Below are 23,213 nucleotides of genomic sequence, written 5' to 3'. Positions count from 1 at the left end.
CTAATAAAATGAATATATTTGTAGGTTCACAGATGTACTCTTAGGCGACAAATAAACATTTAATACAATTCTATATACACGTCTTTAAAACAAGTATCTCAATGTATTAGGTTGCCCGAAAAGTTTCTTTCGCTTTATTAATAAGTAATACATGCACAATATTTTATGTTTTATGTTACATTACAGAATTGTACACGATTCATTTTGCTTCATTACTGTTACATTTATATAAACACGATCACATAAAATAATCGAGTGCAACTCGCGAAAGAAACTTTCGGGACAACCTAATACTACCTTATTTTTCAACCCTATAGTAACCCTGTAATCTTGTATTTAATTCCTACTGTTTGGTTATGAGAAGAACATCCTTACCGATGGTTTTGGTGCTGGAAGTCTAGAACAGTTCACACCGACGGGTTGCGCGTTCATAAGGTGCGGCTGAGTAGGTGGACTTGCTACGGCACCTGAGACTATCGGGGGCACTACAGCTTGGAGCAAGTGAGCCTTCGGATTCAAAGGATGCGGTTGACCATTGATGCCCTTTAGCGCGGCGGGTTGCGAGACAGGTTGGTGAATCCTGGGAGTGGGAGCTGTCGTCACGCTGGCTGGATGGACGTTCATCGGTAGCTTCTGAGGCAGATTGACTATTGTGGATGCTTGTTGTTTAGCTGCTTGCAAGAGATGTTGTTTTGGGTTCGGTGGAACACCGGTGTTGTTGAGAACTGGGGACATGGGTTGACCTTGACTCTTTCCATTCGCCGCGCTAATCTGAGGCGACTGCTTCGCGCGTGGACTCAAGCTCGGTGAGACGACTCTACTTGGTATCTGCAGATGAAGTCCTTGAACAGCCTGCGTCGGTTTAACGATGTTCTGTACCACCGACTGACTAGGTATGCTCGGAGCTATAGGTTTGGTGATGACGATTTGCTGTTGCACGGGCGGTGTTACCAATTTGCTAGCATTCAAAACGTGTGCCTTCAGACTGGTAGGTTTAGGCTGGGACGTGCATATCGGAGGCGCTGTTATAGGTGTCGTCACCGTCGTCGTTGGTACGCAGGTGACGGTCGTAGACGTTGTGACTGTCTGAACCACGCTGACCGTGGAAGTAACCTGAACAGCTGGAGACTGAGGCTTTGTGATTACACTGGTCTGAGGTTGAATCTGCTGAGTCTGAACCGGCTCTACGGTCGGTTCTTTCTTCGTTTCCTCAGGGATTGTTAAGTTTTCAGGCTGAGGTGGCTTTGGTCGCAACACTTCAGCTGTTGCATTAGGAGTATCATTCCGAACCATTGCAGCAGAGATGGTACGCGATTCGCACGCAGCTCTGTTCGCGGCTTGTATTTGACCAGCAGCCGTAGAAACTGGAATGTATTGACCTTCTTCAGACTCCCTCATTGGTATCAACATTCCTGTCACCGGGTCTATCAACGTCATCGGTTCGTGAGAGACCGACTTTTGCGTGGGTGGCGGGGTAGATTGTTTCGTTTCCTCTACTTTAGGAGGTTCATCCCGAACTGGAGCACTTTCCTCCTTGCTTGGGAATTCCTGAGGTGCCGGTGGTGCTTCCTTAAGTTTCTCCTCGCTGCTGTCGTCGTTGTTCTCGGATGTTCGTCTAATAGATTTCCGCGGGCCTCTAGGTGACTTTCGAGGTTCCGTCACTTGCACGGTAGATTGGACGCTGCGTGGGGCGTTGTTGTGCCTGGTGCTTCGTCTCGTAGCGTGAACACCTGTTCCACCCAGACCTTTGTTCGCTGCTGATCCGCGCACAACGTCCTCGATGACGTCGTCGATGGTGTTACGGCTACCGTCTCTCTCGGCTAACCGTTTCGACTTTCTCGTATTTGCAGCTGGAGAAACGAATTCTTCCGGTGGTACTTCCTTCACCGCAGCTATAGGTGTCGCTGGCTGGGTGTTGGGACCGGTAAGATTCGGCACGGGAGACTTGATCGTAAGAATCAGTCGCGGGCGTCCAGCGTTGTCCTCCTCGCTGTCATCGTGGAACTCGTAAACGTCGGCTGGTAACTTGCTCTTCTCGACATGGTGTTTGCTTCCTCTGGGAGTTCTGCCAACGCCACGTTTGTGGGAAACGGTCGTCGTGTTCCTAACGCTTCGTCTCGTGGTGACCCCACCACGACTGCTAACACCTCGTTTGTTCTTTGTTCTACTACGACGACTCCTCGTCGATTCGCTCTCGCACGTCTCCACGCCCTCGTCCTGTTCGTCGTTCGCGGAGGAGTTCTTCTTACTCTCGCTCTCCGTCGATTCTGCACTGAACCACTCAGCCTCAATCTTTGGTTGCTCTTGCGTCTCGTTGCTCAAGTTTGGACCGTGTTGAGCCTCGTCGTGGCCGTCGTTGCTCTCGCCATCGCAGAGAGCGTCGACCTTCTTTATCACACTCTCGATGTTCACTTCCTTCGCCGACCAGTAATCGCTGTCTTCCTTACTGTCGGCTGGATCCTCTTTCGACACATCGATGGCCAATGGATCCGTGCTCGGTTCTTTCAACGGGTCCTCCGTCGATTCTTCTTCCATGTCTGCCTCTTCGGTCTCTTTCGCGGCCTCCTCCTCCTTTATCTCGCTGATAGGCTCGGTTTTAACAGTCTCGATCTCCACCTTCGAGTCGATGTTATCCGTAGGCTCTACTTTCGGAATACACGGTGGTGGTTTCTCAATTTTCACTTGCTGGTCTTGCTGCTCTATCTTCGGCTTCGTTTCGTTAGCGCATGGTTGTTTCGACGGGAATTCGGATTCGGTGTTTGGAAATTCCTCTTTGATCGTCGTGTCCTCGTGCTTTACGTCAACGGGCTCGTCTTTCACGACGTCCATCGGCTGAGTGGGTTGTATAGGCGGAGTTAACTGCATGGGTTGAGCGGTTTGCGCCATCTGCGCGCTGGAATCCAACTCCAGTTCTTGTTCGGGCGGCTCCAAGCATTCGACCTTGGTTTGTTCGGTCACGGATAGCGCTGGTATAGCGGAGACGACAGGAGGGGCTGCTCTGGTCATGATAGCTTGAGTAACGGTGGATACTAGAGGAATATGCGGCTTTGGAAGTTGACTGCTTTGCGAGACGGGCGAGTGTCTCTGAGGGGTACTCAAAGACACTGTTTGCGTGATGACGCATTTCTCTTCGGACACCGAAACAGCGACCGTGGAAGCGATCTGTTGCGGAACTATCGGGACGACAGTCTTGATCAGCGGTTGGTTGGTCGTGGCAACGGTCGACGCTCCGATACTATGCACCACAGACTTGTGGACCAGATGAGGTTGTCCATGGGCGACTATCACGGGACTAGGTGTCGAAGAGCGCGGTACGTGGGTAGTCAGAAGTTGCAGACTCGACAGTTCTTGCTTCTGTCTCGGTGACAGTAGGTTGGTGTCCGTCGTGATGGAACCAGGAATTTGTTTCTGAGATCTGGATGAAAGTGTACAGGTATCCGGAATGGTGGCTGGTTTACCAAACACAGGACTGGACGTGCTAGCGTTAATTTCGATCTTCGCCGTTTCAGGAATATACGTAGGCGGTTGGTTAGGCGACGGAACCTTAGGCGACGTGGAGGCTTTGTTGGTCGGTTCGGGTATCACTGCAGGTGACAATTTAGGTTCATCCAATCGTTGAGGAGGTTCGTTAGGGTTGACCGGTAGCAAAGTTTCTATTACGGATTTCCCACCCAGACCCGAGTCCCTAGAACTTTTCACTGGCATGTAAGGACGGTGAGGAATATTTAACGTCAACGGTGGTAAACCACCCCGAGGATAACTAGGCGCCAGAGCTCTCATGCCCGGAGCGTGCTGAATAACAGGTTGTTGTGTAGCCGCGGTGGAATAAATCTGCTGTGCAGGAGTTTCCGGTCTATGAGAAGACACCGACGCGCTTACAGCGATTCTCGCAGAGGGCGGAGACGGTTTTCCAACGTTGGGCACGTGAGGACTCAAGGATGGGTTTCTCGACCATTGGCCATTGGGCGACAGAGGTTGCGAGACTCTAGGCGACAGCTGGGACGGTACCAAAGGTGGTATTCTCGAAGGAACCAACGGTGGCAAAGGTGTCAGATTAGAGGCCGCAGAAGAAGAAACCGTGGATATATTCTGCATTCTGGGAGAGGCCTGTCGCATCGGAACCATCTGAGACTGCGGAGACACGGGAAGTTTCTGATACAAAGGCTGCACGCTGATGGGTGGTCTGGGGCTGACTGCAGTGATCCTGGGTGTCTCGCTGGTGATGGGGACGCTGCAAGGGCCGAGAGCAGGTTGCTTGTACTGCGGCGGTGGAGATGTCGAGGCGCGATGAGCTTGAGTGGTTGTGATTCTCTCTGGACTTGCAACGCTGGCGTTCGACTCCGAGGTCTCCAACTGCACAGCTTTGACGACGTCGCGAGGCTTCTCGTTCAGATTCCACGAATGCGCGATCACGGACGCTGGTGGACTCTGTGGCTTGACGGGTATAGCGATGCGCGATTCCACGGGTTTCTCCGCTACAGCTATAGAAGGAGCAACGGTGCTGATGGTTTTGGTAGGTGACTTGTAGAATGATGGAATGTCTGGCGTTTTCGGTGGTTGCGTCAGGTCGAAGGTCTCGTAGTTCGGGTCCTCCTCCGTGTCCGTGTCTATCTGCAGATCGTGCTCGCTTTGCGGAGTGTCGGGTTTCAAATCCGTCTCGCCCTCCCCAGCGGAGGCATTCAAGCTCTCGACCGCTTGCTGCATTTCTTCGACGTCTTCCTGAGGCGCCTCAGGCGGAGGTCCAACGGTGTCATCCACCTCTGCGTCCTCTTCCTCGCCCTCGTAGGAGAAGTCCTCGGTGGACCCACCGAAGGTCTCCTCTAGCAACGCGGCCACAGCGTCCTCCGTCTCTTCCTGAGAAATAGCAACTCGGGGTTTGTCTTCCGTCTGCGCAGGCGGTGTCGATGGCGCAGCAACTTCGGAATCTTCTCTGGAAGTGCGCGTTTGAGCATTTCCTTCGCGTTCTTCTGGTTCGGAAATACTCTTCACCGCGTTTTCGTGGATGGTTTCGTCGATCTCTATGCCAAATCCAGGTATAAACTTATCCTTCTTCTTCTTCTCTGATTTCGAAGGTTGGATGCTGCCGCTAACAACCGGAGGTGTCATCGATGGTACCGTCGTCACGTTCGTCGTTACTTTCGGGATAGGACTCAGCAAAGAATCCCTAGGCGTGGGCAAAGTCGGAGATATTGTTTTCGTAATTAACGGACTGCTGGCTCTCGGGGGACTAGGATCCGCGCCCAAATAGGGCAGTTCACCGCTTTTTTCGTGATGGTGGTGATGGTGATGGTGATGATGATGGTAATCCTTCCGACTACGCTCCTCCTTGGACTTCTTCCGTTTCTTCTTCTTTTCTTTAATTTTTTCTGGTACCGTAGACGGCGTAGACGGTTCGACACTGTCGTTATCATCGGTGAATCGAAACACATCGTGATCGTTGTTCTCTGTACACGCTGTAGCCGATTTGGGTGAATTCGGTAGCCCCAAGAGCTTCGCTTCGATCTCGCGTCCCGCCTCGGCCAAGTCGACGCTGTTCTCGTCTTCGGGTTGATGACGTCGTTTCTTCTCTGTTTTTCGTCTGACCCTTTCCACGTCCAACGCGGGACTGTGACCTCCATCGCTGTCGGTAGCGTAAGCATTGTTCTCAGACGCGATGTTGCCTAAACGGTTGAAGAAGGTGTTGGATGGACCGTCGTCCACGTCGTCGGAAAGTGGGCCAAAAATGTCTTCCATTCGCTGCGAGTCTCTAGCCTCCTGTCTGTTGAGCCTCTTCCTCCTTGCCTTTGCCTTCTCGTCTCCGTTTCGATCCCTCCTTTTGTCCTTCTTGTTTCGTTGCTTCTTGTCCGATCGTATTCTTTCTTCGGTGTTCTCCAACACTGTCGTCCCAGATGTATTGGTAGTGGTGATAGCGACTGATTCGGACGTATGGTTAGGTCGGCACTCCGCGTTGGCCGTCACGGTACTGGACTTGTTCTTGTGCTCGATGCCCTCCGACGGCTCGGTTTTTATACTCTCCTCGTTCGACATAGAATTCTTCTGCCGTTTCTGTTTCTTCTTATGCGACTTCTTGCGCGAATCCCTCTCGTGATTGTTCACGACGATCGCTGGATGGTTTCCGCGGAAGGCGACGGACATTCTCTCGTCGTCGTCGGACGTGCGCGGCTCTTCTTTCACAGTCGCGTGGCTCACGACCACGGTCGACGTTTCCAGAGGATTGTGCTTCTCTTCGGTATCGGCGAAACCAAGGTCCACGTCGCTCTCCAGGAACCTCTCAGTCTTCACCTTGCGAATCTTGTTGTTGAACGACTCGTCCTCCTCGCTGGTATCGGAATGAATTCGAGATCGCGAGCCTTTCCTGGAAAGAGACTTCGCCCTGGCAGAGTCCGACTCGGACGTCGCCTCGTCCTCCGTCAGAGCCTTGCTAGACACCGAATCTCCGTCCCACGACGTGCTCTGTTTCTTCTCCTCCCGTCTCGCTCGACTCTGTTTCAGTTGTGAGAACTTGTCCTTCAGGCGAACCTGACGTTTCTCCTCCTCGAGCTTCTGCATGTTCTTCGTCGAACGCGCCTTAACCTTATCGTACATGCTAATGTAAGCAGGCTCGTCGTCCACGATGTCGAAGATGGAATGTTTCTTCGGCTCGTCGCTGTCCGTGTCAGTGGCCAGCGGATGCCTGGCAACCTCCATGTCGTGGGTGGACAGTGGATCGTCGACGTCGCTGTGCAGATTCATGGAAGACTGTTGCTGATGGTGCTGCTGTATTTCTCGAGAGTGATTGGAACCGACGGATGTTTGCTCGCTGGGCGAGTTCGACTCGTTGCGCTTGGAGAGCTCCAGTCTGGATAAGAACTCTTTATCAGACTCGTGAGAGACCCTGGGACTTCGTTCCCTGGACTCTTTCTCAGAACGATTCTTTTTGCTTCGCTGTTTCTCTTTGCCACTGTCGCGATTGTTCTCCCTGTTCTCTCTGTTGGATTCCCTGTTGAGTTCTCCATGACTGGTATCCCTGGTGTCTTGGGTCTGCGTAGATCCGCTACTGCTCTCCTTGCTGTCTCGACTCTCTCTACTGTCGCGACTCGAACGGTGAGAATCGTTTCGATGTTTCCGATCCTCCGATCTTCTGTTCTGCCTAGGCCTGTCCCTCCAGTGCTCGGAGATCTTCATGCGTTTCGCTTCGTCCTCCGTGGGTCCGTCTTGCGACGAACATCGTCGCTTGATGGACACTGGCGCAGGTGAAATTTGATTCTGAGACTGTGAGACTGATTGATGAAGATGATTTTCAGTAGGCTGTCGTCTGCTTTCGTCGCGGTCTCTTTTCTCTTTGTCCTTGTCTTCTCGATCTCTTCTTTTGTCGCGCTCGGCTTTTTCTTTTTCCCGCCTCTCCTGGTCCTCGCGGTCTCTCCTCTTCTCTCGGTCGTGCTTCTCGCGCTCGAATCTTTCCCTTTCCTCTTTCTCGCGCTTCTCTTTCTCCGCTCGTTCCCGTTCCTCTTTCTCTTTCCGTCGTTCCCGTTCGAGACGTTCCTTCTCCTCTCTTTCGCGCTTTCTTTCTCTGTCGAGACGCTCCTTTTCTTCCCGTCTTCTGTCGCGTTCCTCTTTTTCTCGCCTCTCTTGTTCTTCTCTTTCTTTTCTGACGCGTTCTTTCTCTTGCTTCTCCCGCTCTAGTCGAAGCTCTCGTTCCTTCCTGTCCCGATCCTCGCGCTCCCTCCTTTCTCTTTCTTCTCGTTCCCGACGTTCTTGGCGTTCCTTCTCCTCCCTTTCTCGCTTCTCACGATCCAACCGTTCCTTTTCTCTTCTCTCCTTTTCTTTAGCCTCGCTCTCTTCCCGTTCTTTTCGTTCTCGTTCTCGTTCTCTCTCCTCCCTTTCACGCTTGTCCTTCTCGTGTCGCTCTTTGTCCAACCTTTCGCGCTCCCGTCTTTCCTCGTCCTTCTCCCGCCTCTCTTCGCGTTCTTTGCGCTCCTGCCTGTCGCGATCCTCTTTCTCCCTCCTCTCTTGCCTTTCACGGTCATCTTTCTCCCGTCGTTCCTTTTCCTCCCTTTCCTTCCTCTCGTAACGCACTTCCTTGTTTTCTTTGAATTCCCTCGCGTGACTCTCGGGCTCGACGATCTCGTTAACCACGGTGTCCTTCTCCTCGCGATCTTTGCGAACCCTCTCGACGTCCGCATCCTCTTTCCGCGACTTCCTCTGGCAGTCCTTTCCTTTGCTGTACTTGGAGTCTCTACCGTCCTTGCTGTCGCGGGAATCCCTGCTCTCCCGATTGCCGACTTCCTTCCTCAAGCGCGCCCGAGAGCTGTCCACGGACGAAGACGACGACGACAACGAGCAGGAAGAGTTCGACGAGGACGTCGTGGAAGACGGTGGCGCCGTGGACGCGGCGCTGGACATGGAAGGTTGGTACTGGCCGATGGTCGAGGAAGTCGTGCTCGACGCGGTCGTCGTCGGCGTTGTTGACGTTGTTGTCGTCGTCGTCGTCGTCGTTGTCGCTGTCGTTGTCGTTGTCGCCGTTGTGGTGACCAGCGTCGTCATCGGTGCAGGAAACGCGACAGTGGACGTCGTTGTCGCGATGGGTATCGACGTTGCGACGTTGGTCAGTCCTCGACTCGTCGAGGCTCCCAGAACGTGAATACTACTTACGCTACCGTTGCTGCTAAGAATACTACTAGCTGACGCTAAACCACTACTGTTGCCACTACTGGCCGCCGTCCCGCTACCGAGACCGATCGGCAGCGAGACTGGTGGCAATTCGGGACTAACGGTTTTGATTGATGTGCCGGGTGTGATGGGTGTCGCTGGTGTCGGATGCACGCAGTTGTGCTGCACCGTTGCCCGTGGGTCCGTCTTGAGCGCGGACGACATGGTGGTCGTGAACGTTAACGAGGACAGGGACACGCTCATGCCGATCTGCGTGGAACCGCCGCCGGTCAATTGCACCGGCGGATGACTAGGAAACGGATACTGCAGGCAGACCTTGCTGGTGCAACCTCCGCTCGATGCGAGGCCGCTCGTACCGATCATCGAGCCGACGTTCAGAACGCCGGTGAACTCACGGGGTTCATACTTTTCGCTAAAGTTCTCTAGACGCTTAGAGTCTTCGTCGAACACACTACGTTTGGCAAGAACCGACTTGACGATATCGGACGGTTGCACCTCGTGCAAATCCAGGTCGAGCAGCTTGTGACGAAACCTGAACCTCTCGGATGCTGTGGCGTCGAGCTTAGCCAAGGCGTCGCCACCGGCTGCGCTTAAAGCTCTAGAACCGGACCACTTCTCGTACTTTTCGTCGAGGGAACGTATCCTCTCCTCAAGGCTGGGCGATTGGGGTGCCGTCTCGCTGTCGGAGCTCGTTGGACTCGGGCTGGGATTGCGAGGCGGGGGCGAAGCTGGTGGCTGAGGGGCTGTGCGGGGACTGGGTGCCGTCGACAAATTGGCGCACGGCGGACTGGTCACTTTCGCGAGGCTAACGTTACTCGATCGATTACTCCCACTGCTGTTATTGTTGCTGCTACTGGTGTTGTTGTTATTATTGTTGTTATTCAGCATCTGGGCAGCAAACCTTGGCAACGGCAGCGAGAGAGGCCCCTCGTGACTCCTTTCGCGAAACCGTCGCGGTTCGCTGGGCACCAAGTTCTCCGGTCTTTCGTCGACCAGCGGTGTTCCTGGCCGTGATCCGTCGTGGTGTTCGTGATGCCTGTAACAGAAATTAGTCGACGATATTGATATTGTCTTCGAGTAAAAAACAGTAACAGAAACGAGTAAGAAATCTTTCAAAGATTTCAAGAGACAAATCTCTGTACACAATAGGCCAAACAAATCACTTTGTCGAAATTAGAATCGGCTTTTTTATTCATGATTCAGGTGATTGTATATGTGCGCAAGTGATGATTTTATTAACACTTTGCATGCGAGTATACACTTTGTCGCGTTTTTTCGTAAACCTATAGCACAAATCTACTAAATACGTATTTTTACGGTGATTCGCGATCCAGTGACAGACTGCGAAAAACGTAAAAGTACGTTACCCGCATGTCAAGTGTTAATTGTTCCTTTCTTTGTGGTTGATTCTAACTAATTCTTTCGAATGTAAACCGTGTCCTTTGAATAAAACACTTACTAAAAGCTTTACTTCTTTACAAGTTAAATGGTATACTGATATTAGACTAATATGAACGAAGAATACAATAAGATCCTACAAAATTGTAAAAGAAGGATAGCTAAGGAATGATTACAAAATTGCCAAAAGATCACAAATGTATCTCTCCGAAGAAGCTAAAATGGAATGATGAAGAAAACGTTATACAAAGGACACCTGCATTCCGATGTCTCGGTTGTATCAACCACGAAGAACCAGATCGTGAATGCCTCGCATATCTGTCTTCGTTTGAATCATTCAAGTAATTGTATTATTGAATATTAATAACTGAGAAACGAGCATACCTGCTAGTAACATCCCGTCGACGTTTACAAGGTCCAGGGCCTCTGCCTTCGCAGCTACCTCTTCTCGTTCCGTGATGCACCACCACTTTACTGTCACTGACGCGTCGAATGTCCATACCCTTTCTACTGGAGTGCGAGGTGACGAGCAAAGACGCGATTTCGGGTTCGTCGTCCTCGCACAGTATCGTCGTGGACGCCCCGTCAAGTTTCGCGCGCTTCTTCGGGGCGAATCCCACCTCGTCGCCGCTACTGTGACACTCTTCGAGTTGCTCCAACAGGTGGACTCGCTCCTTCTGAAGGTGTCTAATGTCCGGTGGGGGTAACAAAGGCGGTGGCGGTGCAGGTGGCTCGACGCTGGTCACCACGCTCTGGACGACGTGACGACGCGACGGTGGCGGGCAATCGTCGTCGTTGAGCTTACCATCGCCGAGCACGCTGCTCTGATAGTCATCGTGACTGGCTCCGCTGCCTTGACTGAACTCGTCGTAGCTGCGGAATCGACGGGGCGCTGGCTCGCTATAGTCGCCGTCGTAATAGGTGTCTTGATAAGAACGCCTACTACTACGGGACATCGCCGTGGGATGCGCAGGACTGGCACCGGGCGTACTGCCACCTCCAGACGTGCGGGAGTAACTCGTTGTTCTCGACCTCGGAGGCGTCTCGTAACGGGTGAACCTGCTACTCGAGTTCGACACCGTAACTCCAGTGTCGAAATTGCTACGCTCCCGCCTGGAAGGAATCCTTCAAATAACGAACGTACTATATTTTCACGGTCTCGTGTGTTCGTGTGACATATGCAATATATTGTAGAGAGAATGAAAGATTAGCCCTGAGTTGGCCAGCCTTGGATTAAGGAGAACGATGTACCATTGATAAATAGAAAATGTACAGCGTAGAGTTATTTTTGCTTAGTTATACGATCACTCATTCGTACTACAATACACGTATAAAAGGTGTCTTGGCTAAGATATGCGATCAACTCCTTTCGCGCGATTTTTAGGTCGTTTCGAATAATTCATAAATAAAATCGAAGTCCGATAGTCCAGACATATATAATAGAAAAATGGTTTTTTGTTCATTTACGCATCGCGTAATGGAAAACTACTCCGCTTCGAAGTAAATTGATGGTCTCAACTCCGACACAGGGAATGATGTACTCCTGATCCATAACAATCTACTAAACACGCTTCGAAAATTTGTCGAATAGCTCGCGGGACACCTAACATACGTTGTAACTTGAATTCTTCGTCCCACATTTACGAGTTGGGAAGAATATGTCCTCGATTATCATACAGCGATTCACAATGTAGTGTTAGGAGTAAGACCACACAATGTTCCGGAAAATATACATACGAGACATCGAAGGTTGTTGCTGGAGAAGGCCTCGTGTCCCAAGGTTTTTCACCAGCGATACCCTGTCGCTCCAGGTGCTCGTAGAAGGTTTCCTGGCACTCTCTGGAAGCGAAGTCCACTTGAAGCCTACGCCCCCGAAGCGCTGCTCCTCTCATCTCTTTCACGGCAGCTTGGGCGCAGCTGATCTGCTCGAAGAAGACCAGAGCGTGTCCTCGCTCTCGGTCCACTACGACCTGTGATATCGGTCCGAACTGATGGAACTGCATGTTCAGGTACTTTTCCGACATACAATCTAAAAGAATGTTCGAGAAATTGTAATTTCACACGTCTTATCTGCAAGTCGTTCATCGCACGATATCATTTCTACGGTGAGTCGTCGATAAGTGTCGCATGGTTATCCCCGCCGCTTTCAATTGGTGACTCGTAGCGAGCCTTGACATTGTCTCTAACGGTCGACCAACGCAGAAGGTGTGAAATCACAAATGTATGGCATGAATTACAATGCGCGAATTTTGTTTAGAAATGATGTTACGTTTAAATAAAATCAGTTAACAAATGGTCTTTAAATGGAGAGTTTAAGCGTGAACGATGAGAAAGAATATGGGATAAAATAACGCTTTCTTTTTCTTGTTTTTCAAGTGTGATGTGCACTCGATAAAACGGAACAAACATTTCCACTGGGAAGAGCATGATACTAAACTAAATGTCTCGAAATAAGTACGAATTCTATTATGTTACTACTATATTTGCAGTTTTCGTAGTAAGTTATATGACTATAAAAATTCTGATATATCTGAATATCGCAACGAGGGGAGATAACAACGATTGTTAACATCGTTTAGTCGATAACTGTCACAATCCCGACTCTGCGACACTTACCGACGATTCACTTTATTACTATTGGCAACTCTTTCATCAGACCCGCTTCGTATTCATTTCTATGGATGATAAATGATCGTTCTACTTGGCCAAGATAGTTGCAAGCTCAACTCAGCCTTACGTGGAACTGGATGTTCTGTGCAACATCATATAATGAGAAAAGTGTGATATTTGCAAAAGGTGTGAGCCGCGCCCTTTCGGAACTATGCTCGACGCCAACTTAGTTGGCCGCTCAAGGCCGCGTCCCCACTATGAGTGACGTCACGAACTACCCCCTTCTCTTGGGGGTATCGCTACAAACAAATTTTTTTCAAATACATGGATGAACAAACACGTTTTGACTCACAGAAACACTTCATCGTAGTACAACCGTCGCTGGTGGTCTTCTTGATGTACTCTTCTTTCACTCATACGTTTACTTACTCCCGTAGACGCTCGCCAAGTCGGTCCAGTGTACAGCTTCGTCCCCCTTTACATTCCACACTGTACTTATTTGCACGGGCTACTACGCACACGCAACGCGGCATCAGCCAGCGTTTCTGTACCATACCAACGGAGACAGAACGGGGGAAGGACCCTGAGCTTCGTAGCTCACGTTGGGCAGAACTCCTGTAACCCGATGTCCCTGTTTCTGTTTTACTGGCATTATTTACTGTCACGAGACGAGAGATAGAGCGGCATTGTAGCTAAACGGTACGATGGGAGTTACCCCTCGATGGCCTTGAGCGGCCAATTAAGTTGACGTCGAGCATAGTTTCACCAGGACTTACCGAGATACCTAACGGTTCAAAGTAATTCGTTACTTGTTCGATCGGGAGAAGCTACCATTTCGCTCGGTATAATAAAATTGAATCGTGTCGATAGTTTCTTGAAAAGCCAATTCGGCAGGAAAGGTGTTGCAACGCTTTATGATAATTACCTCCAATGCCATCGACCCAAACACAGGACGTGGGCATCGACTTTCCAAATCCAAGTTTTATTCGATTTGCACCCAGGTGTTCGCCGTCCATCGATCGCATAGCTTTGACGACGCTACCGATGTCGGAGTATTGGCAGAAAGCATAGCTTGACACCGCGCCCTGTTTCTTAATATCTATTTCCTGGAAGATCAAACAAACATCGTGTTCACTTTTCTGTTCGCACAACTAGCGATTCATCGATGCTTAAATCTCGACGTGATTTAAATCGATGCCGTACGCAATTTTAAACTTCCTGTACAGAATGTTTCGTAACGAGCGTACAATTTTCATCGTTTCTTCGAAAAGTCATTTTCAGAAGAAATATTTCATTCTAAATACTTTCGTATCTATCAAGTTTTAGTATCGTAATCAGTCATTTCTAATAACATTGCAAATTCAACGTAAGAAGTTACCCTTTTAAATAATCGGATTAATACTTCTTTTTCAAGATTAATTCCTTATGTCAATATGAATAAAGAAAATCCTTTCCCATTTTACTATCTACCGCATCGTTAACTTTAATTGATTACATCTGGGCAACGAAGGCTAAGATTATAAATTGGTAAAGAACTATTAGATTTCTTTACGCATTAAGAATTAATCCTGAAAAAATTGGCCACACGTCTGCTAATGCCGTTTATAATTTAAAGAGAATCGTGAACAATCACAGATCGTTAATACATCAAAGTCATAACAGCTAACATTAAATGAACTTACAACATGTAACATACACTTTTGTGTATATTACTCGATACAAATATAATATGGCCCGAATAAATTGAATTTATTATTACAGTAAACTGATTAGTTACTCAAGTACGTAGAGTAAAATCTTCATTTGTACAATATCTTGTCGCAATATGAAACATCCTGTACACTAGATTTCTATTCTCATTTTCTATTTATTTAAAAGAGCACTGTTCAAAACAATTAAAAAATGTGGTTCAGAATAAATACTGCGAACTTAATAAAACAATATTTTCATTGAACGTTTAACTTGTTATTAACAGTTTTAAAATAGTCGAGCGATAGACCACTTTAGTAGACGAATCTTTAATTTTTTTGAACCACGTGTATTAATAAATTTTACTCTATTATATAAATATATTTACTTAATTTATATTCCGCAATCGATGGTTAATTCATGTGCGTATCGCACAGAAGCATTACTTCTATCCGAAATCTTAATTTCAAATCACAAGGACGTATTAATGCAGTCAACAAAATTTAAATATCATTTTCGAGCATTACTTCGCGTTCTGTCGGAATACTAATGTCAACATTATGAGAAAACAGGAAACCAAGTATAATGCGATACGCTGGTAGTGGACGATCCGAAGTCAAGGATAGCGAATCGCTGATCATAAACGCAGAACGGATTAACTCTGTCAATCTATCAATCCTTTCTCGTTTGAAAAAATATCCAGGAACGTTTCAGACCATCGTGTGTTCTTTGCAAAATTCATTACTAAATACAGCGCACAGCCGAAATCGTGGTACATATTACAGAGAGAGAGAGAGAGAGAGAGAGAGAGAGTGTGTGTATAATCTTTGTTCAAAATCATTCCTCTTTTAAAGTTACAGTACGTACTTAAAGTCACGCTCGAGTCGCATTTGAGTTTGCTCGAAGACCTTTAACGAGTATGGTAGTCAATTTTATTTAAAAAATTTATCTCGATCTAAAGTTGAGCTATCAGTTGAAACTTCAAAGAGATAATGTAGGCACCATGAACAAGATTGTTGAGTTTTCATAACAAATTGGTATGCAATATTTTAAATAAATTCTAATACGTGTCCTAATCTATATTTTAAAATTTTCAGCAGATCCCAGTTACCTTAGTGTCTGTCACACACCGACACACGTTCGCCATCGCTTTAAAGTTCGATCACCGAGTTCCTAGCTAGTACGAGGCCCGCTAGCTATTGCGTTTATTCTTGTTGTAACTCATTCACTTTCCTCGTTGAACGTTTCACGCGTGGCTGGACTTCGACTCCAAATACAAAAGGTCGATTCCTGGAATGACCCTTTGTATTTCAAACTTAACCCCGACTAATTGAGAACTCGGTTTCCAATTATTGCCGTGTAATTGGCGATAGTCTGAATAAAGTATGGGTTAAACCATTTTTACTGCAGTTACGATGCCTACATTTCATTTAAATAATTTATGCTTTTACTCATTTGTGAATGGTCAGTTGGTTTTCGTAAACGTTGCTGGTAATCCCATTTTCAAGTGACAAAATTAGGTGAAACAATTCACTTGAAAACAGGGTAGATAGCGATTATCATCTCGAATCTAAATACGCGTAAACAATTAGACGAGGAAAAGTTTTCATACGTATGATTACATCTTTATGAAAGTATTATCAATGGATTGGGTAGGTTTTCCCAAATGAAAATTAATCCAAACACGATCATACGCATACTACTTTGAATTACAGTGTGTGTCGGTGTGACAACCCGAGGGACAGTACTATAATTAAAAATCGTCCGAACACCGAGTACTATTAAATAGTACCGATGCTACTCTCATAAAAATACAACAAAAGATATAGAAGTCTTTGCGTGAATTGCACGGAGCAACGTAGGGGATGTGCTGTACCACGTTTTCGGTTGTGCGCGAAATGAAGGGAAGAAACCATACGCAACTTACTATTATCTCGCCGAAAGGCTCGAAATGCTTCCTAAGCTCGGACGCGGTGACGTCCTTCTCGAGGTTCCCGATGAAGAGCGTTCGCGTCGCTTTCGGATGGTACTCGTCGAGCTCGGCCTCGTAAGGCCGGAACTCGTTGTCCTCGACATCGTAACCCTGATAGGGCGCGACCTCGATCTTACAGCCGAAAAATAGTTTGTCGTGCGACACCTCGAGGGCCTTCTCCACGTCCTCGGGTTTCTTGAAGCATACCAGGGCGTAACGGTCGCCGGCCGCCCCCACGACCTTCACCCACGTCACTTTCCCGTGTTTCTTGTATTCGTGGAAGAGGCCATCCTTGAGGGAGGTGTCGCTGCTGCGCGCCGGTAAATTACGTACGCAGATAGCCAGCGGCCTGCGGTCCTCGGTGACGGCGGCATTTCCGGTGCGGTGTGGCGAACTGCCGGGCGACGTACTGCCCCCGGAAGTGCTGCCAGCGGAACTGCCGCTGCGGCTGCTGCTGCTGCTACCGGAACGGCTACTGCCACTCGGTGAGCTGCTTCCGCTTCGCGATTTTCTGCGCTGCTTTTTGTGCTGTCGTAGCACGCCGCTGCTACTGCTGCCGCCGCCTCCGCCGCCGCCTAGTGGAACAACACGACGAATGTAATCTACACAACGTATATAATAATAATTATTATTCGCCTGCAAACATTTATGCGTATACATGTTTTATCGTATTGCATACGTTTCGCATATTTTGTACGAACGATAGGATTAACCCTTTCACGAGTTATTCTAGCCAAATAGTACACATGTATAAAGTACACATGTACTTTCAATTTCATCATCATCGTCATCATCATCATCATCATCATCATCATCATCATCATCATTATTATTATTATGTTTAATGATAGTCATTAGCCGTGAAATCTACGTGTACGATTCTAGTGACCGCTGGGATAAAAACTTTTATCTTTCAGCACACTTAGCATACAATAAATGAATTTTAACACTTTGAAAGTAAGTATCCAGATCTCAAGCAAGAGAATATTATGAAATATATATAGTATAATTATTAAACAAGTAAAATAAATAAAATTTCTTATTAGTATATGTATTAAAGTACGTAAGTAAATATATATATATATGAGCAATGAGATGATTCTAAGCTTACGAAATGAACCTAACTTCCAAAAATGCTTTCTCGTGAAAAGGTTAATAATTACACTAGCAGCCATGGAAATTGCACCACTACGCAAAAATACAGTCCGGTGAATACGTGGAATGCGTTACTATGAGGTAGATTACGCTAAATGGTTTCATTCGAATAAATTAGGCTTTCTATTAATGTAAATTAGACGTTTAATGACGAATAACATTCAATTACCGATTGTATAATACACGTAACAGAATCGAACTGAAGGCTTTTATATATTTGCCATGATGCAATTTCTACAGCCATTAACTGCATAAATCATCTTATTTTAGAATCGACTAGTCTAAAGACAAACAGGGTCACTATTTCTCTTTCAGGTAATTTCACGAAAAACACTTGCCATTTTCTTGCTATTTCTTAAAATCAATTCCTTAATTTGGCGTTGTAAAAAGTAATCATGACATATAGATTTAATCCGGCTATATTGGGTCGAGTTTGAATTCGATTTGAAGTACGTTCAATTCTAAGCTTTTATTCTTGTTATGTTCATACGGTCATGTAAAGATATTTAACTCCCTCCCCTCTCGGGACCCCTATATAATTAATGAATGGGGCCCCTTAGGTTCTACCCGAAGTGTGTCGTTAATCCTTGAACCGTAAACCACTGTCATTCATAACCGACACGTTTTTCATTCTGTAAAAGTCGCTTTGAAAATATAAAAGAATTCATACATACTTCTTTAAACCTACCAAATTAAGTTTTGAACGAAACATTTCAAGAATAACTTGAATTGCCAGACGGTTTCTTCGAATCGGTTTACGAAGTACATCTATCTTTCAAACTCACTCGAACACGAGTGACCCTGATTTACAGAGTAAGGGTTAACCGATTTGCATCACATAAAAAAGCGGATAATTCATTCTTATCACCGAAACTTGCCCTGATTGTATTTAAACGAAAATGTTTCCAAACATATGTATGAGTAAAAGTAACGTGGCATAAATAAAAACGTTATTCTCCTTTTTAGTTCATTAGTTCATTAAAAATTTAGTTCGTTAATCTATTCCACCCCCAGGCAGTTTCAGCAGGTCAAGCCTATAATAGATCAGTGCTACGGCACGGACCTGTACGTATAGTATACATCAATGGCGCCATAGAGGAACTAATGGAGCGCCAAGGGTTAATAATAACAAAAGAGATAAAATCTAACTATTTTTCAGCACATTGAAATATTCGATGTATAGAGCCACATAGCAATGATCACGCTGATAAAATGTATCTTTTTCTTTTTCTTATGGTCAACAATCTACACAAGATATCTTCAAATGTCTGGTATAATAGGAGACAGCAATTGTTTCCTAAGCAATTAAAAATATGAACAAATATGTTAGATAAATGTTGTATGGTATGGTGGGATACATACGGTGATGATAATTATTTGATCTTGAAATGACCTAAAAGAGTCTAGCGAAGTTCACGTATAAATTTTTCAATCGAACCCCATACTTTTTATTATATATTCTTGTAGCAATTACCTAAAATTATCTTATTGTAGCAATGTATTTAACACATTGTTTGACATTTTCGATCGTTTAGGAAATAATTGCCGTCTTCGTTTACGCCAGATATCTGTATTGCATATGCGCCGTGCCGATGGTAACCAGACGAATTACGCGCATATACGCACTAACGATGCAAATGGTTGAGAAACACTGAGGTAAAAGCAACACGGATCCACCTGCGGAAACGCACACGTGGACGCAGCCGCGGACGCAGACGCAAAACCGTCGCGGCGAGGAGCATGCCTCGCGCAAGAGCCAAAGGTGGCCAGAAGGCTGGTCGCACCGGGTGTACACGTATAAAGACAATTACCTTGCTCGTCCTGGTAGGCGTCGTTGTTGGCAGGCGAGGGTGGCGGCGGTGCGTTCCCGTATCTCGAGGTCGTCGACTCGTAGGCCGACCAGGAGGACGGTGGCAGGCCACCACGATGACGGTCTAAATGGGGCGGGGGCGGCGGCCCGGAGGCATACGGGCCGGTTCTCGAGTAAAGCCGATCCCTCGCCCTGGTCGATGTCACGTGGTATGAGCTGGCAGGAGGTGGACGGGCGCGGGGTATGTAGCCGCCAGGATCACCGGGAGAAGGATCAGCCGGATGGCCGCCAACGACGACGACGCCGCCGCCGCCGCCGACGACGCCACCGACACCGCCGACACCACCCCCGGAACCGACCCCTCGACCGCTTCTCTCGTTGCTGTAGAAACTTCCGTGGGAGCCACGTGACTCGAAGCCCTCGCCGCCTCGTTCCCTGTCTCTGTCTCTTTCGCGTTCCCTCTCCCGATCCCTCTCCCTCTCCCTGTCCCTCTCTCTCTCCCTGTCTCTGTCACGGTCCCTGTCCCGATCCCTGTCTCGATCTCTGTCCCTCTCCCTCTCTCGGTCCCTCTCTCTGTCGTTAATGCCGCCGCCACCGCTACTGGTACCGACGCCGCCGCCGACGACGACGCCGATACCACCCCCGACGGCGCTACCTCCGCCGCTTGCGACTCCGACGCCGACAGCGACGCTGCTGCCGCTGCTGACGCCGCCGCTGACTCCGCTGACGACGCTGCCGCTGACGATCCCGGAACCGACGACACCAACCACGCCGACTCCGCTGACTCCGACCCCGCTAACGACGCCGGATCCATGATCCTCCGAACTTCTGAAACATCCAAGTCAATGACGCCGTTAGACATGATGCTTTTCGAACGATCGACGTACGCGTGCAAGGAGACTGGCGAGAAAAGATAGAAACAAGTGAAATGTTAGATCGATCAAAAAGTTCGTTTGATTTGTGCTGTTTGGCGTCACTCTCGCGAGTTTATTTCAATTAGATGCAAAAATATTTCACGTGGAATCAAATTGTTTGGTACTAAACACTTTGAAAACGATCTTTCGAGCGATACGTTACTCACGAAGTTACTTACAAAAGGACGTTGAATAATATTCGTTTTGGTCGGAGACAATAGTTCCAAATCGAGCTAAATGAGAAATTGTACAAATCCACGTGTTTTCTCTTACAATTACTAATTATGATTATATTGTGTAGGCTAGCAAGTACAGATTTAATAGCTACCAAGCTAGCTAATTATAGCTTGTCATCGTATCATCCTAATAATTATAAGACGTGTTTCTCAAACTATACAGGAATGCACAATACATTTAGTAACATTTCGAGTTCTATCGATTCCCTTCCTCTTTAACGATGCGTATTAAAAGAAAAAGCATTGTTTGCAATAGCAAATAGAGTTTAATAATTCCATGAAGTCATCGATAAGATTGCTCGAATATCAAACTTCTTTACACGAACAAATGGACCGTTGGTCGTTAATCTATAGCGGACTAGTGAAGACTGTCAATCATTTCGTGCGTGTTAGCGTGAAAAATAACAGATTAATTTATAACTATTTATTTATTTTGTGCAACGTCCTCGTTACGCAAATGCAGGGATACACTATATACGTGACGCGTGAATGAATAAAATAAGAAATGTAACCTCGGTAACCTCAGATATCTTCTTTTTCAACAAAGAGATATGTAAGTACACACCAGTGATTTCCATTTTTTCTATGTTTATTGTAGCTCGTTTAAAATTAAGCCGTTATTACTTACTAATTGTGATTGACTAAATTTTTCACGATACTTATTAATCCCTTGAGGAATATTGACGCATTTGTGTACGTTTGCTTGTACATCAAAATTACTGTTATCTACAATCATAATACCTTTTAGAATTACAAAAATATACAACATTAAAGGTCTACAGATAAAGACCGCTTTGGTTTGTTTGTATTCAATTAAAGCAAAAGAAAATCCATTTAAAATTCATCCCTCAGAAAGTTAAATATAAACAAATATTTCAAGAAAGCTTCTTAGGAAATTAAATGTTTGCAAAACTCTTGTGTCAAGAAATAACTGATATGCCCTGCACTCTGTATCATAAATAATGCGATACATGATAATAAATTGAGAATTTTCATATAGTATTAATTCAGATAGTATTTGAGAATGGAAATTATTTACTGAATAAGACGAAGGAAATAATAATTGAAAAATATATTCCTGTAATTGATAAACTTTTGAAAAATATATTGAGGTTATTCATATTTGTATGTTTTTTAAATTTTCTTTCCCCTTTTCTTTCACCTACCCACCCCTCTCGTTATGAAAAAAAGAAAAAAGAAAAAAGAAAAAAACACTGAGGTACACAATTGAAAATATATCCTAATCTCGTCATCCTATGTAGCAGCAATTGGTAAATTTTGATGAAACTTCCTCCAATCATCAATTACTCCTCCGACGTCCCTGGCGCCAGCCAGGTGAATGTTATTTCAAGTTCTCGCGGCCGTTGGTCGTTATGCGTCTCAAATGCTAACTCGGTTTATACTTGGAACCCGAACATCAACCTTGCATCATTAAATTCGAGGAGAACGACCATGCGGAATATTGCATTTATGTCATTAATGTTATTTCCATGCGCGTATTGATAATTTCTATACAACATAAACAACATAAACGTTCTAAAATCGATATTCTCAAAAAAAGAGACATAACTGACTATAGATATTATTATTGTTATTATTGATTAATGTTGGAGAAATATTAAGATGATGATTTCATTGATCTGCTATGTATGATTATAATATGCAATAATAATATTATATTATAATACTGTACAATAATTAATATCTAGTACCCGACAATTATTAAAAGTAGAAATTATTGTTCTATTTATTTTTTAATCATGACCCTACTTCAAGTAGAAATATTTACCCTCCATTTTGTTGTGTAAGTATCAACATGGTAATGAATCACACAGATCGCTTTGATATTTGGTTTTACAACTACATGTGCTCTTTTGGAATACGCGACCGAGGGATGATTAAAAATTGTACGGTTTGTCTTTACAAATAAATGGCAAGTGTGCCTTAAAAAGGCACAGAATTAATTTCCACGGCTAATAATAAAAACGACTTAATTCTAAATTACTTAAAACGAACATAGCCATGGTTGCACAGCTGTCGTTTTTTCATTTCCACCAGGGAAAAACACATTTGTCGTCGTGTACCTAACAAGCGTATCACTTAACAAACTACATACTCAAGTGTGTCTCGAGTGGATCGTTCCACTCGTTCCACTCGTTCCACTGTACCTGAAATTATCGTAATAACGACTAATTCGTCAAAAGCATAGATTTAAGCGTTCATGAAAGACACTGCAACACGACAAGCGTCGGCGTCGGGTCTCGTCTCTGTTCCTCGAATAATAAGATTTTTCCTCGTCGTCTGACACTAACCGCTCTTCCTACTTACATCTTTATCGGAACGGTCGTACTCGTCGAGGTTAAAGTTCGAAAACGTGGCTCGTTATCATGATGCTGCGTCGAAGTTCGCCCGTGTATCTTACCACTCTTTCCTCAATGTGTTTATGCGCGTGCATAGGTGGATTCTCCTCTTTCTCTCTCTCTCTGTGTCCGATGCAACGGCATGCACGACCGTGTAATCGCGTATAAGAATCAGCGGCCTTTCACCCGACGCCTCCTCGTGTTCATTCCGTTACCATACGCCAGTGGCGCGCAACCGTTTTCCTCGCTGAATCGAAGTGAGTTTTATTTATAATTATATAACTTGACTATAATTTGGTTATACCTAATATATTAGTCTTACAATTGTTCGTTTTTTACATTCATTAAAAGAGAGAGAGAGAGAGAGAGAGAGAGAAGAAGAAGAAGAAGAAGAAGAAGAAGAAGAAGAAGAAGAAGAAG

The 23,213-nt window shown here is 46.1% G+C and overlaps 1 protein-coding gene and 1 long non-coding RNA gene across 7 annotated transcripts in view; one reads left to right on the top strand and one right to left on the bottom strand.

Annotated features, from left to right (window-relative positions):
* The window catches only part of LOC128891727 (uncharacterized), a 190,111-nt gene that overhangs the window by 16,834 nt on the left and 150,064 nt on the right, over positions 1–23,213 (top strand). The window lies entirely within an intron of this gene.
* The window catches only part of LOC128891673 (protein split ends), a 139,850-nt gene that overhangs the window by 5,731 nt on the left and 110,906 nt on the right, over positions 1–23,213 (bottom strand). For 3 of the 6 annotated variants that reach the window (XM_054151343.1, XM_054151348.1, XM_054151347.1), the window contains exons 3-8: positions 19,285–20,111; positions 16,274–16,920; positions 13,583–13,763; positions 11,785–12,076; positions 10,432–11,172; positions 376–9,685 (exon numbers count right to left, since the gene is read on the bottom strand). In XM_054151343.1, the coding sequence (XP_054007318.1) occupies positions 376–9,685; positions 10,432–11,172; positions 11,785–12,076; positions 13,583–13,763; positions 16,274–16,920; positions 19,285–20,111 (11,998 nt within the window). Of the gene's footprint in view, positions 1–375; positions 9,686–10,431; positions 11,173–11,784; positions 12,077–13,009; positions 13,117–13,582; positions 13,764–16,273; positions 16,921–19,284; positions 20,112–23,213 lie in introns of those variants that run through there. The other 3 variants (XM_054151345.1, XM_054151346.1, XM_054151349.1) reach the window with 3 other exon arrangements.

This window comes from Hylaeus anthracinus, unplaced genomic scaffold (assembly GCF_026225885.1).
Source record: "Hylaeus anthracinus isolate JK02 unplaced genomic scaffold, UHH_iyHylAnth1.0_haploid 12002, whole genome shotgun sequence".
Classification (NCBI taxonomy): domain Eukaryota; kingdom Metazoa; phylum Arthropoda; class Insecta; order Hymenoptera; family Colletidae; genus Hylaeus; species Hylaeus anthracinus.
Note: the sequence above shows the minus strand (reverse complement) of the source record. Positions and strands in the feature narration are given on the sequence as shown.